The 16445-nt window shown below is 35.2% G+C and overlaps 2 protein-coding genes and 1 long non-coding RNA gene across 6 annotated transcripts in view; 2 read left to right on the top strand and 1 right to left on the bottom strand.

Annotated features, from left to right (window-relative positions):
• Positions 1-12426, top strand: part of LOC130677078 (uncharacterized) — a 123148-nt gene extending 110722 nt beyond the window's left edge. For all 4 annotated transcript variants that reach the window (XM_057483664.1, XM_057483666.1, XM_057483665.1 and 1 more), the window contains 3 exons: positions 9743-10406; positions 10663-11085; positions 11166-12426. In XM_057483664.1, the coding sequence (XP_057339647.1) occupies positions 10141-10406; positions 10663-11085; positions 11166-11493 (1017 nt within the window). In that variant the 5' untranslated portion in view covers positions 9743-10140 and the 3' untranslated portion in view covers positions 11494-12426. The remainder of the gene's footprint in view (positions 1-9742; positions 10407-10662; positions 11086-11165) is intronic.
• LOC130676958 (uncharacterized) lies at positions 2513-3220 on the bottom strand. The gene has a single exon (XM_057483470.1). It carries the CDS (start codon positions 3218-3220, stop codon positions 2513-2515), a length of 708 nt encoding a protein of 235 aa, XP_057339453.1.
• A 1965-nt stretch (positions 12427-14391) lies between the features above and the next one.
• On the top strand, positions 14392-16370 carry LOC130677081 (uncharacterized). Its single transcript, XR_008991527.1, has 3 exons — positions 14392-14932; positions 15025-15193; positions 15328-16370. It is a non-coding gene; the product is annotated as an uncharacterized LOC130677081 (long non-coding RNA).
• Positions 16371-16445: the final 75 nt, after the last annotated feature.

Raw genomic sequence — 16445 nt, 5'->3', positions numbered from 1 at the left:
ATGCGTTTCGGTACTCCGTGGCGTGAAATCCAGTGCAGCGATAGTGCATGTGATATCGTCTCTGCGGTTCCATTGGATAACGGAGCAGCCTCAGGAAACCTCGTGAATCGGTCGATGATCGTTAAGCACTGGTTAAAGCCTCTTGATGTTTTTAATGACACTAAGTCGATGTGTATGTGCTCGAATCGTTCAGTTGGAGGTTCAAAACTGTCGATCAGTGATGACACGTGTCTCTGAATTTTATTCTTCTGACATTCGATGCAAGATTTCGCCCATTCACGGCAATCTTTGTTAATCGATGGCCAGACGTATCGTTTGGAGATCATTTTTAATGATCCTTTGATTCCGGAATGAGCTAGCGAGTGCACTGAATTAAACACCTTCTTTCTCAGCGGCTCTGGAACATATGGACGCACTGTACCTGACGCAGTTCACAATACAGTGCAGGTCCGTTATCGAGTTGTATCGTCTTTAAATTTAAAGCAGTTGTTTGACGTAACAACTGCTGAAGTTCATTGTCGGTTTGTTGAGCGTCGGCAAGTTCTTGCGATGTTATAGCAGTAGATACTGCTTCGACGCGTGACAATGTGTCAGCGACAATATTGTCGGCACCCGACACATGTCGAATATCGATGGTAAATTGACCGATAAAATCGAGTCGGCGAAATTGCCAAGGCGATGCTCTTTCGGTGCGCTGTTTGTAAGCGTGCTGAAGCGGCATGTGATCGGTGTAGATTGTAACATGCCGGCCTTCGAAAATATGCCGAAAGTATTTTACAGCCTCGTAGATGGCGTTCAACTCGCGGTCGTATGTCGACAATTTTTGAATCGACGGAGACACTTTTCAACTGAAAAATGCCAGTGGTTGCCAGTTGTTATTCACTTTTTGTTGTAAAACGGCTCCAATACCGATTTCGGATGCGTCGGTGAAAATTGCTCAGTCAGCATCGATTTTAGGGTGTACCGACAGAGTAGCATCCGCGAGAGCGCGTTTAGCTGACTTAAAAGACTCTTGAAGTTCAGATGTCCAGTTGACTGGATGAGAGCCTTTGACTTTGGGTCCTTCCAAAATTTTATTTAACGGTGCTAGAATTTCTGCAGCGTTCTTGATGAACTTTCTGTAGAAATTCACTGTGCCGAGGAATCGACGAAGACTTTTTACGGTGATAGGAGGCTCGAAATTCACAATAGCCTCTACTTTTTCCGGTAACGGCTTGATTCCATCTTTAGTGATGAGATGGCCGAGAAATTTTACTTCCGGTAGACCAAATTGACATTTTGGTACATTAATTACTAGTCCATATTCACGGAGACGCTCGAATAAAATTTTCAGATGCTCCATGTGTTGTTTTTCGTCGGTAGATGCGATTAAAATATCGTCAATGTATGGAAAGACGAATTCAAGGTCGCGAGTGACTTCGTCAATAAATCGTTGAAACGTTTGAGCCGCGTTTTTAAGCCCAAACGTCATAAACCGGAACTCGAATAATCCGAACGGTGTAATTATCGCCTTTTTCGGCACGTCCTCCGGTGCAACAGCTATTTACCAAAAAGCCTTTGCAAAATCGACTACTGAAAAAATGTTTTTACCATGTAAAAATGCGGCAAAGTCGTCGAGATATCGTAACGAATATTTATCGATGAGTGTTCGATCGTTAAGCGATCGGTAATCACCGCACGGCCTCCATTCTCCGGACTTCTTCTGCGCTAAATGAAGTGGTGAAGCCCAGGCGCTGTTGGATGGTCTGCAAATACCTTCCTCGATCATTTTTCGGAACTCTGATTGTGCGATTTTCAACTTATCTGGAGCCAGGCGTCTTGCTTTGCACGAAACTGGCGGTCCAGGTGACGTTCGGATATGATGCACCGTTGAATGTTTTCTAGTTTGACGCTGAGTAGCATCAGGTCTTGTAATATCGGTAAATTCTCTTAATAATTCCATATACGCAAAATTACCATTGACTGCTTTAATATTAGTTTCTGCCGATGTCGTGTGAGAATTTCCGGGTGTCAATAAACCAGTGATACCATTACGAAGGCATTTTCGCTTTAGGTCGACTAGTAAGTCATAATGACTCAGGAAGTCTGCACCTATAATCGGTTTAGTGACGTCAGCAATGATAAAATTCCATGAGAAGTCACGGCGAAGTCCAAGGTTCAATGTAATCGATTTTAAACCACAGGTTTGAATTATCGAGCCGTTTGCGGCATACAATTGATAACCTATGGGTGTACTAGTTGATTTCAGCCAGCCACGTGGAAAGATAGATAAATCGGAGCCGGAATCGACAAGATATTCCGTTCCTGTAGTTCGGTCTCGGATAAACAGGCGGCGAGAAATCGATTGAGAATCATTAGCCGCCTCTACTGATTCTCGTTTGAGCTTCCCTGCCATTTGCAGCCGGGAATGCACGATCGGGCATTTTTACCGTGCTTGTAATGGTACCAGCAAAGATCAAATTTCTTCGACACACGTGATCGTGATCGTGATCGACTTCTGGATCTACCACGTTTAACTGTCAAGTTTTTTTTCTTGATTCGTGAGTTTCGCAATTTCTCTGCGCAGTGCAGCAATGTCGCCGTGCTCGGCGGTTGATGGTGGATTTGCTGTAGCAGCGGCAACTTGAGGTTTGAGCGATATCCGCTCGACCATACGGTCAGCTGACTCGGCAAGCTTGTCAAGCGTTGAATCGCTGATAGCTTCAAGACAAACTTGAATCTCATTTGGCATATGCGAAAACCAACATGCTTTGATGATGGCGTCATCGATGCCGGGTACCAGTGTACGCAGATGACGTAAATGTTGCGAAGGTGTCCGATCGCCAAGTCTCTCTCTGTCGAGGAGCTGAGTAATCCGTGCTTCTTCGGATTTCGTGACGCATTTTATCAGATCGGCTTTTAAATTGCTGTAGGGCGTGTTTGCTGGAGGATTGACGATGGTGTCTTGTACTTCAGCAGCAATGCGAGTTTCAAGCAGCGGTATCACCAGGTCAAATTTGGCGCGCTCTGTTGCTACCTGAAATGTTGCAAACTGCGCCTCAACCTGCGCAAACCACAGTTTCGGATTCTCAGTGCTGAACTGGGGTGCTTTGATGTTCACGGCCATATTTAATTTAACTGACGTAAACGACGATGATCCCGATAAATTAGATTTAAATGTGTCTTCGTCAGTTGACTCGGATTTTATTTTCTCGTCGCCGTCGGTTTTCGAGTCTGACATCACCTACTGAAAATGTCTTTAATTCGGTATTGTGCTACCGAAGATTATCGATGATGCACGGCTCAGGAATGTGCAGCCGGCGAATCGGCTTAATCCTCGATGGTATTTCCGGCAACGAAAAGAAAATTATAAACGACACTGCACGAAAAGTTAATTAACAATTTTTTTAAACAGCTCGCGAACACTTTTCTCGCGGTAAATATTCTTTAATTCTTCACGTTTTTCGTGCTAAAGTAAAATATAAATTTGTTTGTAAAATCTTTGCATTTTTCGCGGTAATATAATCCTTTAAAATTTTTGCATTTATAGCGGTAAAATATTGTTACATTCCCGTAATATTTTATTGATTAAATTAAATTGATAATTTTTAATAAATTAATTTTTTGCAATGTATCGGAAATCGGTTACGATAAGATAGTCGCTGTGGCCCGCGGGTAGTCAAAACAGATGACGATGCCTGAGACCCGGTCCACGACGATTCTCTCACAGAGAACCTGAGATGCAGCGTCAACATTTTGTCAACTCTGTTGACTTCATTATATTTTTATAATAACTAAATAGTCAGTCTTGGGAGAGAGCTCATGGAGCTCGATCCTCTGCTTCATAAGTAATTGATAAACTACAATTAATCCTAAATTAATTCAACCTTATTTTGGAGTGCCACTTAGCACCGCAATATTTTCACCTACACGATGATCTATCCATTCACCTGCTGTCATAAATAATATAGAGTTGAAATCGGCATCGAATGTTAATTAAATTGCGAAAATCACATGAAATAATAATTTATCAAATAATCGACGACCAAGGCCCACCGAAGGTCTATTGATACTCCAACGAGGCCAAGCCTGGACTAAATTAAAGAATTAAAAATTATTTTTATTTTTAATTTATTTGGGGTAATTCCCAAAACATAACAATATTCTTTAATTTTTCACGCTTATCGTGGCACAATTCAATATTAAAATGAAATAAAATGATCCAAATAAGATGAAGATAATCAGCACTACCGGTACTTTCGATTGATATTAAATCACGACTTACGACGATCAAGGTCCGGTTCATATGTCTAGCTACCGTCGACCAAATGGTGAATTTAATAACACGTCAATTATCCTCCTGAGATTAGTAGAAAATGATACACTGATTATTCGAACGCTTACGTCGATCAAGGTCCAGTTCGTACGCCCGGCTACCGTTAACCGAATGCTCGATCGGGACATCAATCCTCTAGCCACGAACACCGTCAAGTGTCCGGAGTTCAGTATGGTTCATAGTTTGAATACCAAAATAACTGATGAGCTGAAGTCCATGGTCTTTTTATATGGTCTTCACCTGTGAAAAGTGGTGGTAACTTGTTTTCCATACGAAAAGACTCGGACTCGCCCGAAAGTTCTAGTCCCATGTGCACGTGTGGTTCTATGCATTTCATTTTACTATGGTAGCATTGAATTTTAACGAATACAAAATTTTACTATGGAAATTTATTAAAAATCACTTTGTACATCAATAATTTTCATTTTTTTTAACAATAAAATTTTTGTAAGTTGTTTATGAAATTGTGGCCTATGTAAATTTACTGTGGCCAATAGTAAATATTCATAGTTTGAATGTAACATTTTGATATATTTCTGGTAAAAGTCTGGACATTATCATTAAATTCCGGCCTTAATATTTGCCTATCGTAAATTTTTACGGAAAATTTCCACAGTGTAGTGATTCATTATTACTACGTCAATTATTGCAATCAGTTTGTTAATTTAAACAATATCGTAATCGAAAATTTCTTAAAATCAATGTTTCTGACATTTTTTTCTGTCTGTTCACTTCAATCATTGAATTTATCAAGTATAATTGTGTGCAAAATGTTAAAAATCGATCACCGCTGATTATTTTTCATTTTCTCGGATTCCCGCACTGAGAGAAAAAAACGGTTTTCTGAACTAAGGAATCGTAGTTCACAGACGACTCAGCTATTGAAGTCAGTTTCAGTAACTAATACGCCACAGTAAAGTGCTCTATGACTACATAGTCGTTCTTACTATTTTTAGTTACATATACTAAGATGGCAATAATGAACATAACTAGTTTAGGGAAAGTTTTTATTACTATCAGTTTAAAGTTAACATAACTATAATTTATATTGTAGTAAGAAATTTATTCTTAGTCTAATAAACATTAAGATTATTGTGATGTTAATAATGTACACTTAGTTCTTCAGATCATTTATAATAGTAGCAATAAGTATTTGTGTCTAGATGTACACACGGTTCCATGTAATATTATCACAACGACAAAATATCTGATTGGAATAACCAACGACATAATAACCTGAGAAATAATAACTTATAACAAAATAACCTAAAAAACAATAACTAACGACAAAATAACCAAAAAAAATAATTAAAAAAAATAACCAAAAAAAAAAAATTCCAACCAGATATTTTGTCGTTGTGGTAATATTACGTGCTACCGTACACACTAGAAAATCGAACTTTCTGCGAATGTACTAATTTGACTTATTGTAACTAAACATTCATAGTTACCATTGCCATAATTTAGTATTGCAAAAAACAAAATTATTTAGCGATCTGTAGGGCAAATTTTGTTTTATTGCTACTGAATTCTTTTTTCTTTAATAGCCAACATTTATGTGATAAATACAGAAAATTTTTTTTCTATTACATTAAATGTACTTGATGTTTTTCTATTATTACAAAAATTATTTTAGGAAACATTAATGTTAAACATTAATGTCATAATGTAATTTAGTACATACTATAATATAATCAAAAAGGATACTAGTCACTCTGTCAAATAACAGAGAAATACTAATGCCAGAATTGTTCTCAAGCTTGGAATATAATACTTCTGAAATAAGTTTCTTACCAGGGACACTACAAAATGTGGGCGCGATCTAGTGGCGAGCACCGAACTACTCCCAATGCTGTTGCCTTGCTCTGGTGACTTCCCTCTCCTCTATATATATCTTTTCTCCCAAGAAATTCATCCCTTAGTTTAAGCAACTATTCTCTTTTGGTTGGAGCATGAAAAGTTCTTCCGCTAAATAATAGTACTCATTAAGATAAATTTTATTTTTTTTAAACAAAAAAGTGCAGATTGCTACAAAAAACTAATACATCTTGCTTCAAAAAAATATCTAATTTTAAGAAATAAAAACTTCTGTAACAAGTAAAAATTTATCTTGAATTTTTATCTCAAATCGAAATATTATTTTTCAAGTCAACATATTCCTACGCTTAAATCGAAAAATTTTTACTTATTTAAAGAGTTTTAATTTCTCAATATAGGAGATATTTTTTGTAGCAAGATATGTTAGTTTTTAGTAACAATTGCATTTTTTAGTTTGAAAAAAATAAATTTTCTCAGAATAACTACTATTTTTTTAACGCGAGAATTTTTGTATGCTTCAACCAAAAAAAAAAAAAATAAATAAAAAGTTGTTTAAGCTAAAAGGAAAATTTATTGGGAGAAAAGATATATATTATCTTGATTGCTTTTCATTTTAATAAATAATTCCGAATTGATTGACAACAAAAAATTTTTACACGCCCGTTTGGTATAAAAAAAAATGTTTTTCACTTTTTTAATCCATCTTCACATTTTTAACAATTCGGAATTGATAAGCAAAAAAAAATGCTTGATACGCTTCTTTGGCTCAGCAGACCCAATAAGGCGTATATTTTGCAGTACGCACTTTTGGCATTAGGATCGGAATTTATAGCCAGGGAAACTAAATATTAAGAGTATCCATAACTATATTCCCCTTGAATTTTTTTTTACAGTTGATTATTAGTCAGCAGAAATATTCTATAATTATTAAATTAACTGAAAATTGATTGTTTAGACAACTAAGATGAAATAGTACGCTTGATACTTTTGTCAGTAGTAAAAGAAACTAAATAAATGCAGTTCTATGTGACGACAACTAAATTCTTAGTTGAGTCAACTATTAAAATTATTTCTACCCACTATCATACAGTCACTAAGCTAACATAGTTACTGTATCTATATTATGTTAATTGACCCAATGATAAAGGTAATATTGTGTTCACTACTAAGCCTTGATTTAAAAAGATTGAAGTTTTGTAGTGACCATAATGAGGAAAAAATAGTTTCTTAAGTTTAGTTAATGTAACTATTTTTTCGTGCTGATCCACACTAGTATATAGTTCCAGTAACAATAAAAATTGGTTAGGGAGACTGCATTTTTATATCTGTCGCTGAATAGTTCAGGTTACTAAGCACTTTTCTCTCAGTGCGGAGATTAATTTGAAACGTCACGTTTATGAGATGAATAGCTCATAAATACCGATTATTTAAAGGTATTGTCGAGCTCACATAGCTCGAACATGTATCGACAACAATGTTTCTGAGCTCCTTGAAAACGGCAAAAAGTTTTGGGGCTGGCTCGCGAGGTTAACCATTATTAAGATTTTTTCTTGATATCTTCAATAAGACTAAACTTATTAATCCGGAATCTAGTCAGCTTAAGAATTCAATAAAACTCGTCGATTGCTACAGGAACCATAAAAATTTGTTAATTCGTTTGAGAGATATCAAAGCTGAAAAGTTTCAAAATTGCCAATCTACCTTCCCAGATACTTCATAGTATTGTCACGACCGTAGTGAGTGAAAGCGAAGGGCAAAAGGTTTATTTTAATTTATTATTTAATATCGAAATACCGAATTACTTCGATCTGTAACTCAGCCAAGGAGTTCGACTGAACGTCACGTGGTTAGTGTGAGAACATATGAGCGATTGGGAGTTGATGATAATTTTAGGAGTTATTAAAAGAATCAACTATTCCCAAACAAGGACTCTGGTTGCCTAGGCGGTGAACGTCACGTGAAGAAGTTTAGTTAGTTTGAGTGCGAAATTAAAAGATTTCAATCTAAGTATTCAGCCTAGGACCCTGATTGCCTAGGCATGGAGCGTCGCCAGAACTTAGGTAGGATTGACAAGGGTTTCGGTAGTAGAAGTAATGAACGATTTTGATTATTTCTCATGGGTTTATATAGCAAGGGTTTAATCGAAAAGTGTGGCTGAGTGTTGTCATATCTCTGCGACAAAAATGGGTTAAAGAAAAAGGGAAAAAATAAAATAGAGGCGTCTTGATTTCTGGACAGCTGAGAGTGAAATACGAGGTTCAAGGGGTCACGGAATTTGATACCAACTGGATGTAGATAGGAAATAACTCTGCGGTGGACCATGGGACACCTTAAAACAATGTCTCTGTGTCAAATATATGATGATATTTATTACCAACATTTAAAATGCTCTCAAAAATATAATTTTGAAAAACACAAAAATCAAAAGGGAAATATTCCCTACAGTAAGAAGAGATCAGAGAGGTTTCGCAGGATACCGTGGGACAGTGTCTCCATGTCGATTATATGATGTCATTTAAAATCAATATATTGCGTACTCTAAAAAACATATAATTTTTAAAAAACAAAAATTGAGGGCAAAAATTTTCGGTGATAGAAAATGGGAACAGAGAGATTCCGCGGGAAACCGTGGGACTTGTTGGTCATAGTCGTAAAAATTTAAGTCGAACTAGATCAACGAAATATTATGATGAATTTATGTGACATCCACGATGATATTTACGATGATCTGAGGGACTCGCGTCGGACATCTGGAAAACGTCGAGTCGATGAGATCATTGTGAGGGACCGGCCGTGGCGGTGCAGCTGTGCATAGAGTGAAAGAGAAACGCACAACTTTATTATTTGGTTACCCTTATTCCACTTTCTCTCTCACTCTTCTAACTTGACCATTCGTATTCACATACTCCTGTGATGGGAATTTATAGCAAACCCAAAATGAGCTAAATGAACATTTGTATGTAAAACAATATTCGCGTGAATATGCCCTTACACATACACGTATTTTATATATAAATGATGATATATTATTATAAATTGTTGGGTTTGCTAACAATTACGCAGGTTGATTATAATTTAATAAGATTCCGGAAAAATTTTTTAGATTTAGGTACAGTAGAGTGGGGATTGTTACAGTATAATGAACTGAATGTTTCCGGAATTTTATCAGATTTTATTATTAAATATTAAGTTGTTGTGAAATTTCAAGTTGTCTGTTTATAAGCTAATTTTTGGAATTTCTGGAGTTCAAGTCTAGGCATATCTTTTTAAAAGCTTATAACGCTTGAGAAAACAAACATACTGAGAAGAATTCTCGACTTCAAAGAGCTTGAAAATGTATCCATGACGTTTTCGAGCTCATGAAGCTGATAGAGCTTGAAAACTGCGGGAAGTTTTAATTGTTAGCCCACGAGGTTTACCGTTTCCCAGATTTTTTTTTGCATATTCCAATTATTTTCCAATTAAAAACTTTTGCTCAAGTAAATATTGTTGGAACTATTAAGAACATTAATGATGAATTAATATTTAAATCATATCCTCCGTTGAAATTATAGTAAATGGGAACTATATTGACTTATATATTTTATAGTAATTTTTTTCTTATTTCAGAGAAAAATGGTTTCTTGTTTTCGAAATTGGAGACAAACTAGATAATAGATATACTCGGATTTGATTATATGACTGAAGATAAAAAGATAATTTTATCACATAAAATTGAAACAATTATCTAATGCATTTCATTATGTTATCAACATATTCATCTGTCAGCAGTATCAACATTACCATACAATGGAAAAAATACTTTTGATATTCATGAAGTTATAGCAACTGTACACATTATTACTCGGTCCATTCAAACGATAAAATATAAAAATGAAGAAAAGTAACGAACAGACTGAAAAAAAACTAACGTAAATATTAAGAAATTAAAAATAACCTGAAGCCACAAGTATGAATAGAAAGTGGATAGTTGTCATCAATTGTTCTAAGATATTCAAGTAGAAATAATGTCAGAAATAGAACATCAATCGGTTTCACCGGTACCTTCGCAACCAGTAACGACTCTAACTATTCAACCATCAGCGTATCGTATACTACGTTCACCAAGTCACGAAAGTGTCACAACCGACTTATCACTATTTAGCGTTTCGTCAATAACGAGTAATATTAAAAGTAGTAATCGAATAACTGCTTTGAAATCATTCAGTGATATACATCTGTCTGACCGTAGATCATCACCAAATCCCGATGCTCGTGATAGTGAAAAGAACAGGTGAGGTTATTGACTTTGAAAAGTGAGAGTACAATGCTACTTGTCAAATGTTATTAAAACTAAAGTTATTAAGCTTGTTAAACTATCAAAATCGTTAGTAAATTTAATTAATGGCAAGTTACAAGTAAATAATTAGATAATGAATTAGTTATAAAACCTGCTATGAGAAATTTTATCCTTGATTCAAGATTAAATTCAAACTTTGAGCTCTAAATCGTTAAGTGCTCTTTAACAGAATGACTTTTTTATTTTTAAGGCCAGCAGACATTCCTGAAATTTTATGGTTTGAAGAAGAAACTGAATTAATACGTAGTTGTGCTGCACTTTCATCAGCTCTTGGCCTTTCAAAGAGTTTTAGTACCAGTGACGTATCACAGTTACCCAGTCCAGAAGTATCTTGTCCACAGGTATTACGGCTTGCGGTTTCAGCTCTCGCTTTAAACTCCGCGCATTGCGATAGATTTTTGATAGAGCAGGCTCACCTTGATCATGCATCAAGATCTTGTAGCACTTGGGTAGCCGTTGGTGATATTGCCGGTACATCACAATTACCGAGTCCACATGGAGGCACTTCTCAACAAATCTCAGCATCACTACATCCGCAACCTATACCCTTCACAGCTGCTGATCTTGTGAGGTCTGTTAATAAAAAAGTTCGTCAAAATTATATCCGACGGAGGTAACTGTTTTTATTTTTTGTAATTATCGATTTTGGATGACGTTATTTTTTTAACATGAAATGGCACTTTTTGATTATAGGCTATTAACAACTTATCGTGCTCTTGAACGACTTTCACAGAGTGAATTCAATTTAGACAGACTAGAAGCCGTCGCATCGGCTGCACAAACCACATCAGGTGTAACTCTCGTAGTACCTGCTACTGGTTCGAACATAGATAGGTCAACAATACTCAGTGGTAAGACTAGTGATCATCCACTTACAGTGAGTGACGTTGAACGTGAAAGTGGTAAGCAATTGACAAAATATGAGAGAAATATGATGATATTCAATTGGTTACACAACCTAGATGACAATCCGGATGAAAACCTTTCGACCGCAAGTGAAATCAAAGTGCTGAATGATTAGTTAGTTCTATTTTGTATTTATATTGTGTATAATATTTGTACAAAGAATTGATGTTTCTGATAAATATGAAATTTGTTTAGAAATATCTATATATATATCTATATATATATATATTAGGGTGGCCCAAAAAAACCGTCTATTTTTTTTCCGAGTCTCTAATAACAATTTGTTGGTTTAAGATGTTTTAAGACGCCTCTCCAAAAATCAGCTCGATAAAAAATTTTTAAGAGATCGCTCACGAATTTTGAAAATATCAAAAATGATCGAAATTCGGATTTCTTGTTCTAAATTTCTTCTTTCTCGTGGCAGCTATAGTTTATATTTATGAAATCATGACTACCCTGAAAATTTCAGCTCAATATTCAAATATTTAAACGACGCTCAAGAATTTTGAATATTAACTGATAATATGTAACTAATACTTTGAATTAGTTGTTGTATTTTTTTATAACTCAATTACTGTCATTTCACTTAAATATAACTTTTGCAAAACCGAAAATATACAGGACAGTTTTAAACAATAAAATTTGGTAAGTTTTGAATAAGCAAAAAAACCTAAAAATTGAATTAAAAAATAAAAAAGTATGTAAATAATTTATTATTTCTATTCCTCGGGTTGTATGTTTATTCATTATGATACAAATTGATGGTGAAAAAATTGAGAAGGTTTATTATTAATATTCAAGGGTCGCTCGAAAACGTCCAAGAGACAGTACTCGGAAACATTCAGAATTCTTGAGCGACGTTTAAATATTTTAATTTTGAGCTGAAATTTGCAGGGTAGTCATGATTTCATAAATATAAACTATAGCTGCCACGAGAAAGAAGAAATTTAGAACAAAAAAATCCTAATTTCGATCAATTTTGATATTTTCAAAATTCGTGAGCGACCTCTTGAAATTGTTTTATCGAGCTGATGTTTGGAGAGGCGTCTTAAAACATCTTAAACCAACAAATTTTTATTAGAAACTCAAAAAAAAAATAGTCGGTTTTTTTGGGCCACCCTAATATATATATATATATATATATATATATATATATATATATATATATATATATATATATATATATATATGGGCAGATCCATTAATTCTCGACGAAAGTGTGCGCACTCAGGTCAACGATTTTGATGCCGATTATTTCCTCAAAAGTACACCTTAAAAAAAGACGATCATAAATTTGGACCCGATATATTCAAATCTGGCCGCTGGAGAATTTTTTGAATTTTTAAAAAAGTCGATTTTTCACTGATTTTCGAATATTTGTATCTCAGCTTCTATATAACTTAAAGACTCCTGCCCAACGGCATTTTTCTCAGTAGACTCTCTACTTTTAAGAAAAAAATAAGTATTTGGTCTAAACTCAAATAGGGCTTAGCTGACAGCCTCTAACTAACGAACTGTTTTGGTTAAATTTTACCTATTTGTAAAACACTAGTATACGTACAGTGTTCGAAGTTGAGGATCGACCAGCAGCTAATGTCTTCTATTAGGGTATACTTTAGTAGAATCTATGCAATTTTTACTTCATTGCTTCTATTAAATAAAGTTATAGCCATCTGAAACCAATCAAATTTTAAAAAATTGCAGTTTTCAGATGGCAAGAACTTTTTTCTCGGAACTTCGATTTCCTTCAAACTTTCAGGAAAGTTGCTTTATTATGTTCCTAAAAAGCCCTGAAAATCAGGGCTAGGGAATCGAGCTTGTATTCAAGTTATGAATTTTTTAATGTTGCTAAAATTGCGTTGTTGAATATAATATTTGCTGATACTTTCTTACATATCTATCCAATTATTCATATCTTATAGACAAGTGAATTATTAATATTCTCTGTACATAGATATAGCTGCTGTCAGTAACCATTTGAGTAACGTCTCAAGTAAACATTTTACCCTCATAAGCGCTATCGTTCTTATATTGTTTGAATTTGTTTCAAAAGTCGCGCTCGGGCTACTCTGTTACTCAATTTATCCGCTTCGTGGCGTGACTGAGGTACCAATGTTATCATACGCTCATGGACGCATTACAATCTACGTTGAAGTTCTCTAGGTATGAAGGTCTACAGTATTTAGAAATTTTTATGTGTTTAATTTGGAGTGTTTAAACTATCAAAACTTGAAACAATGGATAAGTGTTATATTGGTCAGTCACGCCACGAAGCGGATAAATTGAGTAACAGAGTAGCCCGAGCGCGACTTTTGAAACAAATTCAAACAATATAAGAACGATAGCGCTTATGAGGGTAAAATGTTTACTTGAGACGTTACTCAAATGGTTACTGACAGCAGCTATATCTATGTACAGAGAATATTAATAATTCACTTGTCTATAAGATATGAATAATTGGATAGATATGTAAGAAAGTATCAGCAAATATTATATTCAACAACGCAATTTTAGCAACATTAAAAAATTCATAACTTGAATACAAGCTCGATTCCCTAGCCCTGATTTTCAGGGCTTTTTAGGAACATAATAAAGCAACTTTCCTGAAAGTTTGAAGGAAATCGAAGTTCCGAGAAAAAAGTTCTTGCCATCTGAAAACTGCAATTTTTTAAAATTTGATTGGTTTCAGATGGCTATAACTTTATTTAATAGAAGCAATGAAGTAAAAATTGCATAGATTCTACTAAAGTATACCCTAATAGAAGACATTAGCTGCTGGTCGATCCTCAACTTCGAACACTGTACGTATACTAGTGTTTTACAAATAGGTAAAATTTAACCAAAACAGTTCGTTAGTTAGAGGCTGTCAGCTAAGCCCTATTTGAGTTTAGACTAAATACTTATTTTTTTCTTAAAAGTAGAGAGTCTACTGAGAAAAATGCCGTTGGGCAGGAGTCTTTAAGTTATATAGAAGCTGAGATACAAATATTCGAAAATCAGTGAAAAATCGACTTTTTTAAAAATTCAAAAAATTCTCCAGCGGCCAGATTTGAATATATCGGGTCCAAATTTATAGGATCGTCTTTTTTTAAGGTGTACTTTTGAGGAAATAATCGGCATCAAAATCGTTGACCTGAGTGCGCACACTTTCGTCGAGAATTAATGGATCTGCCCATATACATATATTTGATGGATACATTTACAATATAAGAGTGTTTTGTTTACAATAAAGGAAATGGGCAAAAAGACTAATCAAACTAACATTTTTTAGATAGATAACGTTGCATGATTTCTCACTACTTTCCAAATAACTTTAATTGCACAATAAAGGTTGAAATGAACATGATTCAATCGTGTTTTCGTTACTGTATGAGGCTACTGGAATAAATCCATACAGCCCGTACCTTATTTCATTGTTCACCTAGTGACCCACTCACAAGATCAGTACGTTGAAGCCGAACGTACTGTCGGGAATCTTCATTTACCCAAATAAGATAAAATGAGTCAGGATATACGGTGGGCCCATATACCAAAAGTGACAGGTGATGAGACAGGTAAAGAAGGATATAATGAGGAATAAGGAGGTTGGAGTGAGGTGAAGCTAAGAAATATGGAAAGTAATTAAAGCTCTCTGCACTTCACGCAGGTGAACAAATCTCGCGATGTCTGAGTCGATGTCAACTCTGGCCCAACCGGATTCATTTCCGATTGCTTGGATTGCAGCAGATGTTCTGGTATAACGTTGTTGTCTGTTGGCCATTCACCATCCGGGGATATACGTGATCATGTTCAGACAGGAGAAACTATACAGAGAGGTATATGCAGGGGGGTACGTATTGCCGACTGCGGGTAATCAAGTCTGAATAAATAGAATACTGCCAATTTACTCAATTATACTACTATTAAGGATTAGGTTATAATTGTTTTGTTTTTTTATTAATTTTTGCAGTGTATAGCCTTTTTGGCCTTTTACACTTTCATCGTTATATCGTGAACTTTTTTACTTCTTCTTCTGCCTTCATTGTGCAGCTGTGGCCCAGCTTGTACTTATACTATACTGCATCATTACGGTGACGCCCTATACCCCACTTTTGCTGTGGGAGTGTAGCGAAAAAGGGAAATCACAGAAAAAACCCATTCCAGTACAGTTTTTTTCGGAGTGGACGAAGTTCCGGTGATCGATGAAACGCCAATTTTACCAATTACTAGATCTTCAGACCACGCCAAGCGTACAGAATCATGCTCAACTTGAGTGATCACCTGAGCCACGCGAAAACCCTTCGGTTGCCTCTGCGACCTAGGTTTAGGTTATGTAAAACTGAATACACATGTCTCTGTGTACGATACTAGTATAGCTCTGGTACTGTATTAGAGCAGAAGCCCCAGTGGTGCTACAGTGGGCTGTCAGAACTTACTTTCGGTCAGAATATAACTAACTTTACTATAGTTAATCGAGCATTCATAGCACAGCAGTCCCCGGTCCGGTACAATAATTCCGGTAGCGAGGGTAAGAAAATTTGAAAATAACAACATCTCTTACAATCGAAAGGTAATTAGGGAAAGCACAGCTTGTTCCCATGTGACTTTTCTGAACTTCGTTACACTCTCCGCCTTGACTGCTAGTTGGGGTTAAAAACTCCAAATAGCAAGTCACATACTTTAATTGGATAGCCGTGATTTCCCTAGTTACAAAATTAAAAATAAATAATTGTAAATAGAAATAATAAATTACAAATAATACACATTGCATAATAATCGACAATAATAAACATATTATTCAAAATAATGACTAACTACTAAGCCTGTGAACATCACTAAAATATTAGAATCACTCTTGCTGTCTATTTCTTTTAATTTGAGTTATTTCTATCTTTGTCAGACTTAGCAAGTTAGTGTGGTCATTGTTGATTTTATCTGCAGTCTCTCTTTTACTATCACAGTATACTACACATCTGGTATAATTGTTTTTCTTTCTTTCTCTATTTTCGCAAAAAAATGTAGACATTATATTTTTAAAATGTAACTTAGATAATATATGTTATTTCATGATACTTTTAGTAATACTAA

This window comes from Microplitis mediator, chromosome 11 (genome assembly GCF_029852145.1).
Source record: "Microplitis mediator isolate UGA2020A chromosome 11, iyMicMedi2.1, whole genome shotgun sequence".
In the NCBI taxonomy this organism is placed as follows: Eukaryota; Metazoa; Arthropoda; class Insecta; order Hymenoptera; family Braconidae; genus Microplitis; species Microplitis mediator.
This window is presented reverse-complemented; position numbering and strand designations above follow the sequence as displayed.

Coding starts and splice junctions, on each gene's coding strand:
- LOC130676958 (XM_057483470.1), bottom strand. CDS start 3,220: ATGTCAGACTCGAAAACCGACGGCGACGAGAAAATAAAATCCGAGTCA.